General features: G+C 42.5%; 3 protein-coding genes across 5 annotated transcripts; 1 reads left to right on the forward strand and 2 right to left on the reverse strand.

Moving 5' to 3' along the window:
* Window positions 1-192: 192 nt before the first annotated feature.
* Window positions 193-11,387, reverse strand: ampd1. Of its 3 annotated transcripts, XM_012815678.2 has the most exons (17): window positions 11,246-11,363; window positions 8,969-8,977; window positions 7,938-7,943; window positions 6,683-6,848; window positions 6,368-6,476; window positions 5,046-5,211; window positions 4,450-4,669; window positions 4,135-4,264; window positions 3,840-4,034; window positions 3,524-3,655; window positions 3,276-3,439; window positions 2,970-3,096; window positions 2,419-2,582; window positions 1,983-2,103; window positions 1,355-1,528; window positions 924-1,034; window positions 193-515 (listed from the first exon to the last, which is right to left on the reverse strand). In XM_012815678.2, the coding sequence occupies exons 1-17, from the start codon at window positions 11,265-11,267 to the stop codon at window positions 360-362; spliced, it is 2,172 nt and encodes a 723-aa protein (XP_012671132.2). In that variant the 5' UTR covers window positions 11,268-11,363; the 3' UTR covers window positions 193-359. The 3 variants fall into 3 exon arrangements, with proteins under 3 accessions (XP_012671132.2, XP_012671133.2, XP_031421754.1); XM_012815679.2 differs by lacking the exon at window positions 8,969-8,977 and having other exon boundaries at window positions 11,246-11,387; XM_031565894.1 differs by lacking the exons at window positions 7,938-7,943; window positions 8,969-8,977.
* Window positions 11,388-11,806: 419 nt separating this feature from the next.
* nras (NRAS proto-oncogene, GTPase) lies at window positions 11,807-17,285 on the reverse strand. The gene is made up of 5 exons (XM_012815681.3): window positions 17,001-17,285; window positions 14,715-14,844; window positions 14,432-14,610; window positions 13,753-13,909; window positions 11,807-13,519 (listed from the first exon to the last, which is right to left on the reverse strand). Exons 2-5 carry the CDS (start codon window positions 14,823-14,825, stop codon window positions 13,400-13,402), a joined length of 567 nt encoding a protein of 188 aa, XP_012671135.1. The 5' UTR covers window positions 14,826-14,844; window positions 17,001-17,285; the 3' UTR covers window positions 11,807-13,399.
* A 96-nt stretch (window positions 17,286-17,381) lies between these two features.
* On the forward strand, window positions 17,382-19,352 carry LOC116220195 (ras association domain-containing protein 8-like). Its single transcript, XM_031565512.2, has 3 exons — window positions 17,382-17,814; window positions 18,534-18,668; window positions 18,753-19,352. The coding sequence occupies exons 2-3, from the start codon at window positions 18,566-18,568 to the stop codon at window positions 18,938-18,940; spliced, it is 291 nt and encodes a 96-aa protein (XP_031421372.1). The 5' UTR covers window positions 17,382-17,814; window positions 18,534-18,565; the 3' UTR covers window positions 18,941-19,352.
* Window positions 19,353-19,358: the final 6 nt, after the last annotated feature.

A 19,358-nucleotide genomic window follows, 5' to 3' on the forward strand; every position in this document is an offset into this window, starting at 1 on the left:
CCATCTAAACTGGAACTTCAATATTAATAAGAGTGCATGGCAAAGAGCCAAGAAACCATTTTACCAACTATAGGGCCCATAATTTCTTTAGTGGGGCCGCCCATGTTAGATGGTCAGATAAGAACTTGCATATTTAGGACACATCAATACATTGTCTTATCTTGCAAAAGAACACTCAGCAAACATTTGAAATGGCTTTTGTACCTAATTTCTTTATTTTTATTTGTGGTCATATCACTTCTCTGAAATGTTTTCAGCAGTAGACTTATTATGACAGGTCTGGATACCTCAGTACATACGTCTCATACAGGGGACCACTAAGAGGATTAAGATCAAAATGTCTTCACCCTGGGTGCCGTTTAATCAGTCTTCAAGCAGTTCTTGATGAGGTTGAGCTCGTAGGTCAGTGTCTCGTAGCGGTAAGCCATCCTGATCTGGGCCACGTTTGTTTTGCGGATGTCATTGCCTGCAGGGCCCTCCTTAAGGAAGTCTTCACCCAGGAAGTGAGTCTTCTCCTGATGGACAAGAGAAATAAAAAGTGGTGTTTGAGTGTCATGGTGACCATTAGCAAGTCAGCCAAGGCATTACACACATTATGTCAAGGCTGCAATATGACACAAATTCAGGTCTGTGCCACTTTGTAGTCATAACGCATTGCAGTTATGCAGTGAACCAGCACACTGTACTATTGTCTTATCAGTCCCAAATAGTGTTTCAAAATGTCTCGACATCAGAGTAATTGCAGCGTATGTGTTAGGTGTTATGAGGAATTGCATCTGTTTTGCATATGAAGTTTTGATATTTATTCAGTCACGAATGGTGAATTAGTTCTGTTCATACGGTTTATCGTGTGAAAATGTAATGCTCCGCCTGTATGGTCACGTATGGTTTTGTGTACAAATGTGCACGGGAGGAAGCCCCACCTCTATGGACAGTCCGCTCATCAGCACGCTGTTTCTGGCGATCTCACACATGTCGCAAGTGCTGAGTTTGAACACCTGTGCTGCGATGGCGTACTCCTCCATCAGAGGCTCCTAAAGGCAAACGGCGACACAGTTCAGGTGATCTTTTTTTCCCATACAACTCAATTCAACCTCCTTATAATGCTAAAGCTGCAAAGCAATGAGTTGTTGTTGCTGGAATCACATCTCTTATAGTTAAATACAGAGTTTTACATTTCATAGGGCCATTTGTATATGTGGGGAAATGCTCTCCCCAAAAGACTACTAAATTACTTGCCATGATTTTATATTACTCAAAATATATCTCATATTCCATGTATTTTCTAAAAGGATAAATCAAACACATCCATACATTTTGAAAAATGAAAAAATAAAACAGAAAAAGGCCCCACCCTGGTGAAGTGGAACTGCATGGGGTCGTCTGTAGACAGAGAAATCACCAGCCCCTTCTTGAGGAACTCCAGCAGTGGGTTCTTGCTGTACTCCAGGAACAGGCTGTTGTTGCTCAGAGGAGACATGGCAATGGGGAGCTGAGTCAGGAAGTACAGGTACTGCAGGGCAGGACTCTATAGGGGGAACACAAGGGGAGATTAGAGTGAAAAGGGTTAGCTGGTGTGTGTTTGTGTGAAAAGTGTGTAAAACTGTTGTTTGAATGTGTGTCCATACATGTATGAGTATGTTTGTGTGTGAACGTGCGTTTAAAGCGTTTAAAGTGTAAAGGCATCTTGTTGAGGGTGAGGCCATGATTTATATTCAAGTGTGTGCATACCCAGTGCATTGCCACAGGAACTCTTGAGGCTTGTGGTGGGCGATCATGAAAGATATGAATATGTGTGTTTGTGAGGTTGACACCATTATAGATGTGTCTATTGGCATGCTTATGTTTGTAGCTGTCTGCACATGCATTGGTAATGCCCCTCTTGCATGTGTGCGTGCGTGCGTTTGTCTCTCTGTGTGTGTGTGTGTGTGTGTGTGTGTGTGTGTGTGTGTGTGTGTGTGTGTGTGTGTGTGCTGACTGACCTTCTTAAGATTGAGGCCGTGAGAGATGTTGTCAGCAGTCATGAAGCAGGCGAGCAGGTGAGTGACAGCTCCAGCCTCTCCACAGTGGGGTCTGAACTGGAAAGTGTTCATTCCCCTCTGCCTGGGAAGCACACACAAACACACCATTTGTCACATTCACATTCACATCTCTCCATTTCACCTGAAAAACCAGGCTAAAAACACATTGGTTAATTTTACTGTTGATGCCAAGCTTATCATTATGACATTGAATCATCAACACTGCATGAGGATGTATTGCTGACTGTATACTGTTAGTCATTTGTACACATACATATTTATCACGATATCCATTAAAACCATTCATTATCAATTCAAATAATTATACAACAATAATGCTAAATGCTAGCTTTTGATGAATAACGTGAAAACACAAATAGCGAAAGGGGATACTCACCTACGCAGCTGGTTAATGTATGCAATGTTGGCATACATGTAGTAAATATAGTAAGTGTAGGATGGGTTCTTGACAATGTCCCACTCGTCGGGCTTGGGGCTCTTAGTGCAGAACATGTGGCCACTGTGCTTGGACTCGTCATCCACACTGTCAAAGCCTGTAACCTGAAGAGCGCAGAGAACAGATACACTTGGATAGAACCACACACCAACCAACAATTGCACTTCTTTTTCCTCTTTTCTAGGTTGTTGTTTTTCTAATTCTCATGTAAAGTAGTATTTATTGTTACACCATGCTTTTTTATTGCTCTTAGCTTGACTGTTCTCTCCCTTGTACGTCGCTTTGGACAAAAGCGTCTGCTAAATGACTAAATGTAAATGTAAATGTAACAATTGGGTTCTATTATCAGTTGTGAAGGCCCCTTCTCCGGTGTTAAGGAACCTTTTGAAATATTTCCTGTGGACAGAGTGTTCTTACCTTCTCTGGTGAATAGGTTTTGTACACTGACTGAGTTGTAATGTAATTGAATGTATTGTAATGTAATGACTTACGTGTCTAAGGAAGATGCTGAGCTCTGGGTTGGTATGGGGGTTGATGGTAGCTTCAATTACAGGCAGGAAAATATTCTCCAGAGTCTTTCCAAAGTGAGGCACAAAGTTCTTGGCTCTGAAAATGTCACTAAGAGACCACAAGACAGGGAGCTATGAATGCTGAGACTAAAACTGTAAATTCATACTTTAATAGGCAAACAACGAGATTAAACGGCTATCCTTTTACTACTTAGACATCACTGTAAAGATGAACAGATTATCAGATGAAGGCCCTCAAAGACCAATTAAAAGACAAAAGCAACATACTAGATTCTAGGCACTTGAATCATCCACTTCAGGTGGGAGGAGTGCACTCTGTGCTTGTTGAACCAGCCGGAGAGCTTGGTCCACTCATTAGCATTGCAGCCATAGATAGACAGACGGGGCTCTGCATACTGGTATCTTGCATCTTCAAGGTCACCAGCCACTTCCTGGGTCACAAAGGTCAGAGGTGACTTGTTTGGATTCTGCAAGTGTATGCGAATGTGTTCTAATGTTGTCCAATAATGCCTTACCTTGATAATGGTAGCAAAGTACTCTCCATCAATATGATTCTCAGTCTTCATATACAGATCACGCAGCTCACTGGCCCCCACTGGGTTGTATTTGGCATTGAACTTGTCAAAGCGCTGGAAGGTTTGCCTGCCCTATGAGGGAATAGAGTAATAGATATTAACACCGGGGCATTTCAGTGAAGAAATATGCCTGAACCTGTAATATTTCCCTCATCCACTCAACCTCTCACACACACACGCACATGCACTCACATGCATGCACCCACACGCACCCACACACACACACACACGCACACACACAACTGCGCAGACTTACAGCATGCACATCAAGTGAGTCCACCGTCAGATCATAAGGATGCATTTTGAGGTAATCAAACAGCTCCTTCATTGTGACTTCTTTGCCGTTCAGTTTGTGCACCACGCGGTCTGCGTCCTCGCGGTAAGACTTCTTGATGAAGCGCAGCAGATGCTTCTGGTTCATGCAGGCGGCTGCATGGATGTGGGTGTCAACCTACCAAAAGGATAAAAAAAAAGAAGGTTCTCTACGTCTTCATGGGTTCTGTGAAATAATCCTGTAAAATAATACTGACAATACAACATCAAATGCATACCTTTCTGCTGTTGTAGAAGTCTCTGTGGGGGTTGTTCTTCAGCTCCTTCAGCTCCTCCATCTCATTCAGCATCTCATGCACATTGAACTTGGACATCAAGAACTTCAGACGACGGTGAGTGTATGTCTTACTGCGGAATATCCGAAAGTGAAATTTAGAAACTGTATACTGTGTAATTATACAGTAGTATAGGGGTTATACGATTTGCCTGTACAGAGGAAGCATGAACAAGTTTGGACCTCTGTCTTTCCTGAACGAATCAGGGAACCTTTTTTTTTTTCCTCAGACAGTGAGGGTGAGCCAAAGCAAACATACGTTGGGCCCTGAGCGATGAGAGAGATGAGGAAGTTCATGTCATCAATGAAGGTGTTGAAGTCAACAAACGGCAGGTCAAGGGGCTCGTTCTTGTCGACAGCCTGGGCGTCTTTGTAGACGTGGACGACACCGTCCCGCATACGTGCCACGTAGTTCAGGTTCTCAGGCAAGGTCTTGGTCTCAAATGGATCCTCCCCAGCTTTGTATGGAGGAGTGAAGACTAAAACAGACAACAAAGATCATCACAGCCAGTGTGTCAGTGTACAGGCAAGACAAAATACATCATCAAATGTTTTGATCAGCATGATGGGGACAGCTTGTTACATAGGTTATGATGACAGTAACATGTCTTGGAAAATACTTGTTTGATCGCAGAGATCTACAGTTTTTATGAAACTGATGTCAGTGCTTTTGTCAATTTCTGTGCTTTAAAAAAAAAAAAAACGATTTCGTAGATGACATAAATGTCCACAGAGGTAGTATTTCTTATCATACTGCTTGATGGATAAGTACTATACACTTCATCAAGCAATGTTTTTGTTTCAAGATTCTCTAGGCATTAATATGCTAAAGACCACATGAATGCAGAGTTATACCTGGATGCACCTCGTCTTCAACCTTCCATGTCCTGCCGTCAATACCAGCCAAGATCTGAGAGACAGTACGTGGGAAGCGCTGGATGGCAAGCTTCATGTACTTCTCCCTGATGGTCAGGGCACGGTGCAGGCCGTTGCAAGCCAGCTCAAAATCATCCATGGTCACCTGCATTGAGCAGACGGCATAGATAAAGATCTGTTTCTACTGATGCTCACAAGACTGATGTTCTTATCCCCACTTTACTGCAGCCTGAAAGGCAGAAGCCCATGATTTGGTTTCGGTCTCACAAAGGGTTGTTGATATTTGAGCTCAGCAAAGCTTAACAAATCCAATTACATCTCTCTTATTCCGTGCTCCTGAAGCACCGTGTTGATTGGCTGGGATTGTTTGTGGCTTGGTTCAAGCCACTATGTTTAACACAAAGTCTATGGGATTAGAATCACAGACTGTGCCTTTGAGTCTGCCTCTCTAGCTGTACTTAGCAGAGAGAGTTGTAGGCCACTGTGAATTATAGAATTGATAAAATATAGAACAAACATACTGTCTGTACAAACATACAGACCTATAACTATTGCTTTTTATGTTGTGCATTTGTTATATTTTGTCAAACCCATGGTGGAATAAAACAAAAATCACTGGAATCTAAGAGAAGGAATGGAAAATGAGGTTCCATGGAAAATGTTATGTATTCTAGTTTGGTGTTCAACCATTTCACATGTTCTCTTTTAAATATCACAGATTCATCCCTGAAACTTAAGCCTGGACAAGACCCAGCTGGATTCTCACGTAGGGGTCTGACTGATCTATTCTCGTGTACTGTGTCCATTCCGGTCAATGACCCATGATGGAGTAAGACAGACCACACTCCGTGTGTGTGTTTGTACACTTGTGTGTGTTTGTTAGTGTGTGTGTGTGTGTGTGCAGGTATGTATGTCTGTTTATGTCTGAGTTTCGGAATGGGTTTTGGTATGTGTGCGTTTGTGTGGGCACAGATATTGCTGTCCATACATCTTTGAGAGAGAGAGAGAGAGAGAGAGAGGGCGAGAGAGAGAGCGAGAGAGAGAGAGAGTGAGAGTGAGAGTGAGAGTACGAGAGGGAGAAAGAGAGAGGCAGTCCCTGGCTCACTTTCTCTGTGCGTCAGACCATGTCACAGTCTGACCCGTAGGCCGTCGAGGGTCAATGCCATGGCTGCACTATATCTGTGCGTCTGAGATCATGTCACAGTCTGACCCGTAAGGCTGTCGAGGGTCAAGGCCATGGCTGCACTATATCTGTGCAGAGTTGGAGGGTTGGAGGGAGATGGGCGGATATCACAACTAACCCCAGTGGCAAAGTCTCCAATGATGGCAACCCTCTGGAAGTCAGGCACACTCAGGTAGGCTGGCTTATCATCCATGAGAGACTCACGGGCACGGGACATCATCTTCTTCCTGGGAAAGCAAACAGGATTGACGTTATGGCAGAGGGGGAACTCACTGATTTTTCCCCATCATCTAAAGAAGGCACAGATATGATGTCATTTATATGATGGTACATAATAGACAGCTATGGTAAAAAAAAGTGGTACTATTTTATTTATAGTAAATACATTTGTATGAACACACATGCCTTTGACTGACGATTTATTTGTGTTTACCTCTTTTCAAGATTGTCATCATGATGACAATGATTGGACTGCTCCTCGTTGAGGATGGGACAGTCGTCCACGACATCAAACATTGAGACCTCGTCACGGACGTCCTCATCCTTGGCATCAGAGGCGAACACCTTTTCAGCAAAAGCACGCATGTGCTCAGCCGACTCTGGGGAACCACGAAAGCACAAAGCCCGGTCATGACCAGCCGACTCGTAACACTGGTCTAACCGTGTTGTGGGCACAACGCAGGTGGACAGACATTTTACATTCCAAAATAGCAAGACGATGAAAGCCGACACAGAATATGAAACGAGAGCTATGCAAACTCTTCAGCTCTAAAAATACATATTCTAAGTTCAGCAGCTTCTAAACACATATTTGAAGTGCATTCATGACATAGACACACAATGTACGGACACAATGTACGGACACAGAGTTGTTTACTTTGGATAATTCAAACGTATCCTCTGTCGTTCTATACCAGTATAAATTCACCAATTCATTGTACTAATAATCCCATAACAGTATCTTCATAGCTTTTGCTTATATTAAGAACACATATTCAACAAACTATTAACAATCAAAAACCTATCATCAAGCCTTAACTTTTAACTACCTGTCAGTTTCAATTAAACAGGATAACAACCCCACCCTTAGCCACCCTTAGCCTATCCCTTAGCCTAGCACCAAACCAAATCTATCCACATTTTATGATGGTTTGTTAGTTTGTGGAAGGACTGGATAATTAAATTAAGGGGTTCGACAATTCTTATTTAAAATCAGCCTTCGACCCAATAAAAGATATCCAAAATGTCTGAATCAGACATACGTTGAACTGTACCTTACAAGTAATCTGTTGCATGCTTTGTGGACGAACAGGTACACAGGTCCTTCACAGCTGTGCATGGCAACCTCATCTCATCACTCTCCATAAAGAACACACGACACCATGCAGAGACGCACAACACTAACAGCGAGGGCGCATCATTTGCATTGACCTGCATCAATGCATGTAAGAATGAGCACAGTGAGCATTGACCAAAACCCAAACCAAACAAGACTCATACTACTTATCTTGTAACTTAATAAACAGCTAATACTTCACACATTCATTTGTCATCACCTTACACACTCATGGGGCAACAAATAAATGCATTATTTGTTTTCCCCAAAGTGTCCCATGTTTTTCAAGCAGTTCCTTCTAATCTAGACAGAATCTCAGACAGCACTGTCTGTTGCAGCAGGTCATACTTACTCTTCTCTGAATAATCCGAAGAGAAAAAAAGTGGAGGATCCGCAAAACAGAACAAAAGGAGAGACAAGACTGTTAGGTGCTGGATTAATGGGTTAAAGACAGTGGGTAATGGGTTTATGGATTATTAATGGACATTATCAACAATTAATGAAAATTAATTGATGAACATTAATGAACAATTATGAAGGTCTATTTTTAAGGTTTCCACATGACTTTAAGGTTTCCACATTCACAAAATGAACAGCATGCCATGAGCGTGATTGACAAGATGTCATGTCTAAGACGATTTGTTACATGGATGCATTTAAGATACATTTGTTTCTTTTATTTCTGCATGTAATTAATGCAATCAAGAACTGTTAAAACTGAATGTCATGAATTCATAGGCAGATATGGTTGTAGAGGAAGATATATAGACGATATAGGGCACACAAACAGAGAGAGGATAGATGGATGGATGGATGGATGGATGGATAGATAGACAGATAGATAGATGGAAAGAAAGGATGGATGGAGGGACAGAAGGTGAAGAGAGACAGTCATGCAGAGCAGAGTTTCCATTTGATTCTCTGACAATGTGGTCAAACGGAACACAAACATTCTTTGAGGGATCAAAGAAGACAGATGGGAACACAAAGAGCATCTTGTTTGTGGACTGAATGTAGATCACTGGGTTCTCGTTGTCTACGCGTACAGAAAGGCATTTATTCATTTATCTGTTCACTCTTCAAACAGCACTTCTGTTAACCTCAGCCAAGTATTCACCCTACAGCAGAGCCAGAACATATGATGATGGCATTTCGGACAGGAAGAAACCATCATTACAAAAAAAACGTGCGCTGTAGCATAATCACTAAATTGAAGTGAACAATAAATGCGCACCTCTGTTGTCCCGATACCCACACAGACATTCAGAAGGTTGCGTCAGTTTTTTAGCGTAGTAGCATTTTTTTTAGCGTAGTAGCATTTCCCTACGCCTCGACGTCGACATCAACGTTTATGTCAGGCACCTGAATACTTACTTGGTTCCCCTGCTTTAACTGTTGGGTTGGCAGGCCCACAGAGTGGTGGGGAAAGAGTCCAGAGCACAGAGAACAAAACCAAGTGTTAGAACACCACAAAGAGGGAGAAAGCAGCATGTCTTTTTGTCCCTCAATGCATCTGCATCCTACATAGTAGTGAATATTTTTCAGTTGGGGGGGGGGGGGGGGGGGGGTGTCAATAAAGCAAAATTAAGCAAAATAGTGACGCCAGTAAGATTTCCTTGAACTATAACTATCAGAAAACTCCCAGGGAAACTGATTCAATTATCTCTCAGCCCTGTTCATGCACTTCAAGAGAGCATATTGGATTTCATGGAAATGGATAGCCTCCAAAAACCATTCAAGCTGCCTGAAATATTCCTAATTGTCCCACCACCAGTGCCCCATCCCTTTCCTCTCTCTCTCTCTCTCCGTCTCCCTCGCCCCACCCATGACATTCAACTTGTGCCAAGAAGGTTCAGCAGTTTCATAGATAGTGTTTCTATATTTATCCCTTGGTAACAAAAAAAAGTCCCTAACATCGATGCAGTAACTTCTCATAGCTGTTGAGTGAGTTATTCTGATGAGGATCTCTCTCTCTTTCATCGAAAGCCACAGGGGATGACAGAGAGGAATACAAGTTCGTGTTTGAAACATGAAGTGTTCATCCAGCACCTTCTCAGTCACTGTTAAAGCGGACCGAGTCAATTCCCACAGGTAGTATTTGGGGTTAGAATATCAACAGAAGCTCTGTAATTGAAGGAAGATTATGAGCTCAATGTATTAAAAACATAATCATCGGCATCTGACCCGTCTGGCCCAAGACTCTTTTGGCTCTTGTGTCGTTCCCTCATCATAGGCAGTGGGTGCTGCCACAACTTAATCTCCTCTCCTCTCCTCTGGTTTCAGTCCACAGGGGGAATCAGTCATCTGTCATGCTCAATACTTTTCTGGGCATCAGCTGTGATGGGCATCTTAGTAAAGCATGGCAGAAAAAAATGATTTGTGCACGTCATCCCCCCCCCCCCTATATACCTGTATGCTATGCTACTGAACTGTATTTCATTATGGGGGGAGGGGGGGGCAATGAAGCAAAATTAAGTAAAATAGTGACGCCAGCAAGATTCTAACAATAACTGTTCTATCAAAGTTTCAAAATAGTAATAAACAAATCCCAGGGATACCGATTCAATTACCTCTGGACCTCAAGAACTGTATTGGATTTCATGGAAACAGACGGCCTCCAAAAGCCATTCATGTGTTTACAAGCTGCCTGAAATATTCTTCCTCACCGTCCCACCACCAGTGCCCCATCTCTTCCCTCTCTCTAGGTGCTTCTATTTCTGACAGGTGGAGTCAGTCATCAGTCATGCTCAACACTTTTTCAGTTGGGCACAGCTGCTCTTTAGTGAAACATGGCCCAGGAGTAACCCATCAGGGTCTTGGTCATGTTCATGGGTCATGTTCATGGGTGAAGTTCACTCACATGTGTGCGCACGCGCGCACGCACGCACGCGCACACACACTCTAGCAGGTGCATCCTTTAAGGAGCTGCCCTTTCAGTCACAAGGAAGACCATGAATCCCAAGCAGTGGTTAATACTTGAATTCAAGGCTTCACGCAAGCTATTTTCACGGGTGTAGGGCCGAGGCATCTATGGATAGTCAAAGGTGCTCTGCAAGTTGAGCCACGTAAAAAAAATCTGCATCAGTTTCACCCAGTCGAGGCTCAACCTGAACTGCCTAATGTGCAACATTAGAAGGCAGTTTAAAACATCTGGGGCACAAAACCTTAGCTAGACAACAGGTCTCACGGCAGGGTTTACTGTGAAAAGGCGCTGTGTATTTACATATAATAGAATGCCATAAAGTCAGTGATTGACTAGACAGCCAAAGAATGTTCCTGCATCATCAGAACAGTTGGTCTTGTCAGTATAACTACTGGGGATTGCAACAGTAAATCATCACTGGCCGTTCAAACACTTGCAATGCACTGTCAAATGAGCAGAGGGGGAAAGATGAAGAAGCAGATTAAGTCTGTTTGAAGTAGATTTAGGCTATAATGCACATATGTGACACAACCTACGAGTAAACTGGCATGATAAAATGCCATAGCCTACATTTCCAGAGTAAATGTTGAGAGTTTCTTGACGACTAGTACCTTCCCTGAATAATTAGAATGTTCAGCGAGTTGAACGTGCTACACGCACAGTGCATACTACGAATCAACTTATATAACGACTCAGAACATGGAATGCACAAGCCACGAATGCAGGCGACAACTCACCTTGCATCACAAATTGCGACATGTTGACAGCCGTTCCCTACCACATACACTCTGCCTGAGGACTGGGGTGCGCGCTGTTGGTCAGGTACGGAGACGAGACAGCGGGGAAGTGTGGTGTTCAGCATCTCCTGAGTGCAATATGAAGCATGGCCCTGCCCGCTGTAACCAGACACATGTGCCCATGGACATGAACTCCACAGCCAGGAGATCCTTGTGACCATGACTATTTTAAGCCTGGGCCTGCCAGACCAGGTCTCACCACTCGCATGCACTATGTCAAGGAAGAGGACTGACTGGAAGAATGGCATGAGACACAATAATCACTGTGTATATAAAATCAATAAAATAGTAAGAACTTTTAAACGCTCAACTTTGGTCTTCATTACCTGTAATGGGATCAAGGAGGATAAGTAACTTGCAGAATGCATGCAAATATTATGTTTTGTCCAGAAGATTCATACGCAATTGAGTCTATAGATTTGTAAAACACACAAAACTATATTATTATAATAATAATAATAATAATAAACTGTTACTGCAAATAACACACTGTATGAAACATGACTTTGAATTAATTTACTAAAAACAAAAAGGCACATTATATCCATGATACAGTTGTACAAAATCAAGTTGACAGGATGCAATCAGTTCCCACCCAATGCAAAGGCACAGGCAAACCAGTCTCAGCACCTCAGCATTTCTAGATGCTCATGTCCATGTGTAGGTTTGGAATATTGACCCCCTTGACAGTTTGGCAACATTCTGGCTCCTTTCATCTCATAGGATTAATATAATGCACAATTAAAAAAAAAATAATAATAAAAAAAATAACAAACTAAAAGAATGTCATGATTGAAAAGACTGTTCTTTCAGACAATTAGCAACTGGGGGTGTCTAGGTCATGTCTGACACACACACACACACACACACACACACACACACACACACACACACACACACACACACACACACACACACACACACACACACAATTATAATTACAGCACTGGCTAAGGAAATGCTTGACATTTTGGTCTTTCCATTTGGGGTTCTGATGTTGCAAGATTTTGATGAAACAATCTTTTTTATGGCAACTAAAACACAGTACAATATTTGCATGTAAATAATAAACATAACAAAACAAAGAAACAAAACAAAAACACACATGTAGTGCTACGCCTGTAATGGCCGCACTGAAAAGTAGGAAACTGTAAGACACTGTATTGTGAAAATGAAGCTTCCAGTATCCCGCCAAGCTTCTGGGCAAATCAAATCATAAAGCACTGATGACTTCGGTTTTCCTGTAAGTATCAGGTATGACAGATGATCCTGCTTCCGATTCCCACACCAAACTGCCTCCATTAACAGCTCAGTAGAACAGGACAAAATCCATCAACGAAATGAAGATAAGGTGAAAGAAGACAGACTGTTCATTCAGGACAAGGCAACAGGAAGAGGCACAAGAGGGTTGCAGCCAGCATCTGATGAAATGTTTCTTGTCCAGTTCATCCTCGTCCCATCTGAAAAGCCACTTGTGTTTGTTATTTTTTCTTCCAAAAACTACCATGGTGTCTACTAATGCACATCCCAGTCTGTAGAATGCTTTTGGCTACAGGAGGTGAGGTGACAGGTGCCAAGACCTTTTTGGTGGCAAACGACACACTGAGAAAGGGAAGTTTGAGATGTGTCAACTGCCTCTGACGGTTGGGAGTTCAAACAGGCGGCGCACACACATACACACACACACACACACACACACACACACACACACACGACATGTTTATTCCTGAGCTTTGACACAAAATCCCATCGGCAGGAGAGAATTTTGAATCCCCTCACACACATGCAGTACAAAACGCAGAGCTGAACTGTTGTCAGCACCTCAGTCCTCCTTTGTCAGGGAGCAAAGGCAACAATCACGAGTACTCTGCAATGCCCAAGGCAGACCAGCAGGGGGCCTCACTGCGGATACCCTTTTTTTTCTTAGGAGAGAGACAAGTCCAGATTATGTGTGTGTGGAAACGACTACACACACACACACAAACTAGAAGAAAAAAAAAAAAAAAAAAAAGTGCCAGGTCAGAAAGCCTCTCAGACCACCTGACCAATGCCCCACTCGTTATGCCGCGGAAATGTCTGATTGGTTGGACCTGATCACATGACGGCACAGGAGATGCCCAGGCAGCCCTGTTTACGGTCCTCTCTGCTGTTGAGCTTTTTCATGCGGTAGTGGCGGATTTCTCGAACCAGTGTGTAGAAGGCATCTTCCACTCCCTAGAGGAAAAACAAAGAGAGAGAGGCTGTTATATAGTGTCTGGGCATTACCGTCATTTTAATCACTTCCATATGGTTCCTTGTCGCTATTAAAATTAACTGCATTCAAAGTACATTTAAAATCAAATATGAGACCTTCATATTATATCTGAATCCTTGACCTTGCAGTGTCAAGGAACATGTTCTGCTAATTCAAGCACCGTAGTAGAGCATGAGTGGTGAGATCAACTTACCTGTCTGGTCTTGGCAGAGGTTTCAACAAACTCGATGCCGTAGCTTCTGGCAAGTTCCTGTGCCTGCTTTGTGTCTACAGTTCTAGCCAGATCACATTTATTACCCACTAGTACCATAGGAACATCATCAGAGTCCTTAACCCTCTTGATCTGTTCTCTGAAAAAGATCAAATAAAATTTCACAATATTATTGCTGAGTAAGCACCAGCCAAGACTGAATAAGAATATAATTCAAGCAGGAAGGCAGACTTTGAACAACCTAATGAACTTTGCACTGATTGGTTGAATGCGCTGTGTCTATGTCACAGGCCATGCACCGTTATATATCTGATATAAAGAAGATGAATCAGAATGTTGATGATGGCTGAATGTTGATATCATACGCAGAAAGTCCCAATCAGCAAAAAGCAGTAGCAGAGTTAAAAGCACTACAGCGTTTTAAATGATGGAGTCTCGAACCATCTTAACCATAAAGAGGGATGTGCAATGCAGTAGATTAGTGTCAGCTGGATATTTACACAGCCTGTTCGCATATTCACTAGGCATGTTGATAACAAGACACAGCAACACACTTCTGTGTTGGTCCCTCCATGGTAAAGTTAGCAAAAGTCTTGAGTTATGGTACCAATTGTTGTATTAACTCCTTAGGCAAACACATTTCCTCATTAGAGTTTCCTACCTGTAGAGATGCACATCAGCAAAAGATTTGCTGTTGTTGATGGCGAAGACGCAGAGAAAACCTTCGCCAGTCCTCATGTACTGGTCCCTCATGGCGCTGTACTCCTCCTGCCCTGCTGTGTCCAGGATGTCCAGCAGACACGTCTCGCCATCAATCACCACCTGCTTCCTGTACGAATCCTGCTCTCCAACAACAGAATCAGCACGTTAACCATCGAATGCTAAGCTAAAAAGATGTCTGTTGGGGTTTCAGTTCATATGTATATTGTGTGATCTTGCTCTACCTCGATGGTCGGATCGTACTCATCCACAAAGTGGTTCTGGATGAGCTGGATGGTGAGTGCACTCTTGCCAACACCGCCTGCACCAACCACCACTAATTTATACTCAGTCATCTTGCACTTCTAGGCTTGTCTGAGAGAAAGAGGAGAGAGAGAGAAGAGAGAGAGATCATTTGATCATATTAATTGAATGCGGTCATTTATTCTCTGGCTTTAAATATACAAGAGGCATATTTGATAGAGCAAAGATGGATAAGTGTTGGCAAAGATGTGTAATTTGTATTGTGTAGAAAACAAAAAAAAAAACACAGCCCACCGTTACAGATGCTCTGCTATGGCAACAACAAATTATTACTGGTAAACATATAAGCTGCCAAAATCCTTTTAAATAATCTATATGACCAACACCATTTTCAAGCGTTAAACTCTACATTTGACTGGTTACAAGAACAGACAGGTCTGCGTTCAAATGCTTCTGAATTTCTCTGAGGCTTTCTGACACTTGTACAAATGCTTGAGTGGATATTCTGTACCAAGTGTCTCTTAGAAATGCTATCTCAAATGTCAAGGGGGCTCCCAGAGGACGGCATGTAAGAGAGATGGAGTAAAGGAGATGAGCAAGAAGGCTGCAGCTTGGCACAGCAATAGGCACACGGTACCGTTTCCATTTACCAGTGAACGGATTTGGGTGGACAATAAGATTTTAGAAAATTCATTGAGGCTAATGACTGCCATAACGCTGCAAAAACATATGAATGGTGGTTTTAAAAACAGGTGGCATAAAACAGGCCAAATATGCCAGACTTTTTAAATGTGAGAAATGGCAACTTATGACAGAAAATATTTTTGTCCTTGGGATGGGCATCGCAGCAACTTCAAAGATGGATTTTTGCTTCTAAAATGTTTTAGGCTGTCTCAGAAGAGAACACCTGTGAAAATCAGTGGTGACATTAAGGGAATGAGGAGGGACTAAGTGTCCAACACACCGATACAGGGGGACATACCGAGGGGTCTCCCCAGCCCCTCCTTCCCAAGTCTCTGGTTCGCTGATCAGCTTTCAGTAATAAATTACACATTAACAGCTTTAAAAGCTGTCTCCCATTGCTTCACAACACTGTGTGCTAAATAAACACGAGTGACTCAAAACCTGCTGGGTTCTTCAGATTATATAACACAGTTGATTTAGAATCACAAAATTAAAACTCTTATTCAATCTTTTAAACTTGTCTCTGGTGCACAGAATCAATGTCGAGGGGTATGAGGTTTAACACAAGGACTGTAAAAAGCTTTTTACAATCATTGGTTTAAACGGACATTTCTTTCATTGTATACCAGAGGGAAAGGCAATGACCACATATCAAGATTTTCTTATAGCTGTTACTTTGCAGAAGACTTTCTGGCTAATAACCAGATTTGACTTGCGCCTAACCATCCTTCATATTAGGCAGTTTTATTCATGGAAAGGGGAGCTTATCTTTGACTAAAGTATAGGAATTTTGCACCCCCTCGTGGACTACCTAGAAAACCGCCTAAGTCAATAACGTCCCTGCGCTTTTGATGACGGTGAAAGTTATATATTTGCAAGATTCAAAGTTACGCTCGTTAACTTTGTATCAGCTCTGACAACTAGCAAAATCTAGGTCCTTGCTCATATCACATCAGATAAAGTAACGTTGAATGTTTAATATGGCTTGCCAGCAAACGTTTGCATATTGTGTAACTTTATCGATTAACACTGCTGACGAATAGCTACGTGCCTACACTGGTGTGTAACAAACACCAGTGACAAGCTGTAAGTCACAGCAAACTACTGACAGAGAGCACTGACTATGAGGTTTGCTGAGCTAACGTTAATCATTTAGCCATTTGGCGTTAAGTTCATATCGAATGCAAATAAGTGCATTGTCAACTCAATTTACAATTGCCATTTTCTCGCAACGTGTGCATCCACTCACAGACACATATAACAACTAACGTCAGCGAATAATTCTATACCGGTAACAAAATTTGCGGACAGCAAACGAATTGGTTTGCAAATGTACGGCCAACTAGGTTCATATAATTAAATTGCTAATGTTAGCTAAAGGGGCTACGTACCCGGTCAGGGTTAATGATTTTGGGCTTACCTCACTTCCACTTTAAGTAATTAAGTGCTGATTAAGTAATGACAGCATGAGATAGAAACGATATCAATCATATTAACTATTACTTCAATACTCAAATACATTAAATTAGTAAGCACACAGTTCACACAAGCCTGTTGGGTGAGGAGCAGGGAAGGAAACTCACCTCGTCGTCCGTTCTCGACGTAACTAGCAAGCTAGCTAGCTAACTAGCTATGTACAAATTAGCTGGAAGCGAGTGGTGAGTGAGAGAGATAAACCGTGATTTCACGACAACAAATCATGTATGTTAGCAAATGGATAAACAATGACAGACGAAGTACTGAAACACCCCCGAGCAACCTTAATAAAAGTAGGTATTTTTTTCCCTTGGGTAGTGTAGCCTTCGTTAGCTAGCCAGGACAGTCTGGTCACTTTTGACTTGCTTCGTTTAACTTCCTGACTGGTTTACACAGACACACCCAGGTTCGGTCATTAACGTCAGCGCTGACACTGCACGTCACTCCTCTCTATAAATTAATAAGAGGGCTGATTTTTAGCCTACTGGTTTCCCCTTTTAGATTTATAAATGTGAAGGAGATAGAAAAAATGTGGCCACATGTGCTCCTTAAGTGTAAACATCCTAAGTCTTATTCATTAAATAAACACGCATTCTCTGCAAAGCTTCTTTAAACTTGTTGCTGTTTTAATTAAGAAATAACAAAATCACAATCCTTACATAGTTGGAGACAAGTTAATTTACTAAGCCTATCGCTGTGGGCCTTTATAACATAGTAAAGCAGGCTTAGTGTCTGTGTGAGGCCACATGGATGAGGCTACTTTGTAGACTACGTTCCGCTCCGATAGTGATCATGTCCTCTGAGGAAGAAATGCGAAAACACCCACACTTAAAATAAATAAAGGCGAGAATGCTCCGAGAGATGGCAAAGTAACAAAGGCAACTGTCCCAAGTGCAGAGACCGCGCGCGCTGAACAGAAAGGTAAGATTTTATTTTCAGTGCACAGCAATAAGAACAATCGTTGGTCGCTTAAGGAAACCTTTTAAAGCCATATACTATATAATCTTAGTGCTAAAATATGTTCAACAGTCTAACTCAAAGAAGAATTTCTAAGGTATTGAATTGTAGGCTATGCTACATTAGTCTTTAAAGTCAAACAGATATTTTAAGGGGCCAATTCATACACAGCCCTATTCAAGACGATTAAAAACATTTTGATCATTGTAAAATTGTGAACGGTGATTCTACTAATTCTACTAGTAACTAACCTTATTATTTGTCAGGTTCCTATTGTGGTGTTAATTTCAGTTTCAGAGTTAAAAGTAGACATACTTAAGTTGCTATATGGCTACTAGCTATAAAATTATACATAAATTAACATTACCAAATGAATGTTGCAAATGAATACTTTTTAAAAAAGGCAAAAAAAAAAAAAAATGCCTGGCCCACCACTGAAATATCTGATAAGACTAATTACAGTTAAATGAGGGAAATTTGTCTCAAGCATTTCCCTCTGAGAACAGATAAGTGTTCCCAGTCTGACCTAAATGTCCAGGCAATTTTGAGCAACTCAGAGTCTTGTAAGATAACTGAGAAAACGTAAAAGCAGAAGAAAGTTGAGTTTTCAAAGTAAATTGTTCTACTTTCAATTATGTTTTGATCCCAGTCAACTTTGCAGGATCTGAATCCTTCTTTTCTAGTGATTTCTCAAACCACTTCAAGGAAAATCAGAATGGAGCTAAAAGTGTCACTGGACGGAATTCCGCGTGTAGTCTGCGGGGTCACAGAGCAAACAACATGCCAGGAGGTTGTCATCTCTTTAGCTCAAGCTCTGGGTAAGTTGTCATATTGGGTGGCTCCACTCCATTTTGGTTTAATGATTTTATCCCTGGTCAAACCTCTCTCTTTATTTCTCTTAGGACGCACTGGTCGCTACACACTGAAAGAGAAGTTCAAGGAGTACGAGCGCAATGTGACACCGGATGAACGTCTGCTGGAGTCGCTGGGGAAATACGGCGAGCAGGTGCGCGAGGTTCAACTCACTCTCCACCGCAACGGCCCTCTCTCGGTGAAGAAGCTGGTCCTGGAACCGATGCAGTCCGACTAAGGGGGGACGCTATCAGAGTGGGGGGGGCCCAGCTGAGGCTAGCCAACGTACCAGGCCACGACCACCAAGGCAGCGATGGGAAAACCTGAACCGTCAGAGCCTTCCCGCCTCTGTCCCGCCTGAGGTTTCACTCAGAGGCACACCCGAAGAGCCCAAGAGGCCCAAGAGGAAGTCCCTGACACTGATGGAGGAAGCCTGGGAATGGGCTGGAAGAGTGTGGGCCGCAGTGGTAAAAAGCAGCTAGGGCTGAGAGATAAGGTCAAAGGCAGAGATGGACAACGGCAGTGGCACAGCGACAGAGGAAACCGACTCTCTCAAAGCATCTCTGAACCGCCAGGCCAGGTCATCTCCCCTTTGCCTTTGCCACATGGGAGGAACAGGAGGGAGAGGGGCAGGCCAATGAGGTGCCAAAAGTCAT

Source organism: Clupea harengus, chromosome 4 (genome assembly GCF_900700415.2).
Source record: "Clupea harengus chromosome 4, Ch_v2.0.2, whole genome shotgun sequence".
Taxonomy (NCBI): domain Eukaryota; kingdom Metazoa; phylum Chordata; class Actinopteri; order Clupeiformes; family Clupeidae; genus Clupea; species Clupea harengus.

Excerpts from the sequence above, each read along its gene's own strand:
- ampd1 (XM_012815678.2), bottom strand. The coding sequence starts at position 11,267 with ATGTCGCAATTTGTGATGCAAG. Across the intron at positions 1,529-1,982 it reads ACGGCCTCAATCTTAAGAAG|AGTCCTGCCCTGCAGTACCT; the intron begins GTCAGTCAGCAC and ends TTCCCCCTATAG. Across the intron at positions 1,035-1,354 it reads TGCAGTTCCACTTCACCAGG|GAGCCTCTGATGGAGGAGTA; the intron begins GTGGGGCCTTTT and ends GTTTGCCTTTAG.
- nras (XM_012815681.3), bottom strand. The coding sequence starts at position 14,825 with ATGACTGAGTATAAATTAGTGGTGGTTGGTGCAGGCGGTGTTGGCAAG. Across the intron at positions 13,910-14,431 it reads GCTGATGTGCATCTCTACAG|AGAACAGATCAAGAGGGTTA; the intron begins GTAGGAAACTCT and ends GATCTTTTTCAG. Across the intron at positions 13,520-13,752 it reads CCTCTGCCAAGACCAGACAG|GGAGTGGAAGATGCCTTCTA; the intron begins GTAAGTTGATCT and ends TTTTTCCTCTAG.
- LOC116220195 (XM_031565512.2), top strand. The coding sequence starts at position 18,566 with ATGGAGCTAAAAGTGTCACTGGACGGAATTCCGCGTGTAGTCTGCGGG. Across the intron at positions 18,669-18,752 it reads CTCTTTAGCTCAAGCTCTGG|GACGCACTGGTCGCTACACA; the intron begins GTAAGTTGTCAT and ends TATTTCTCTTAG.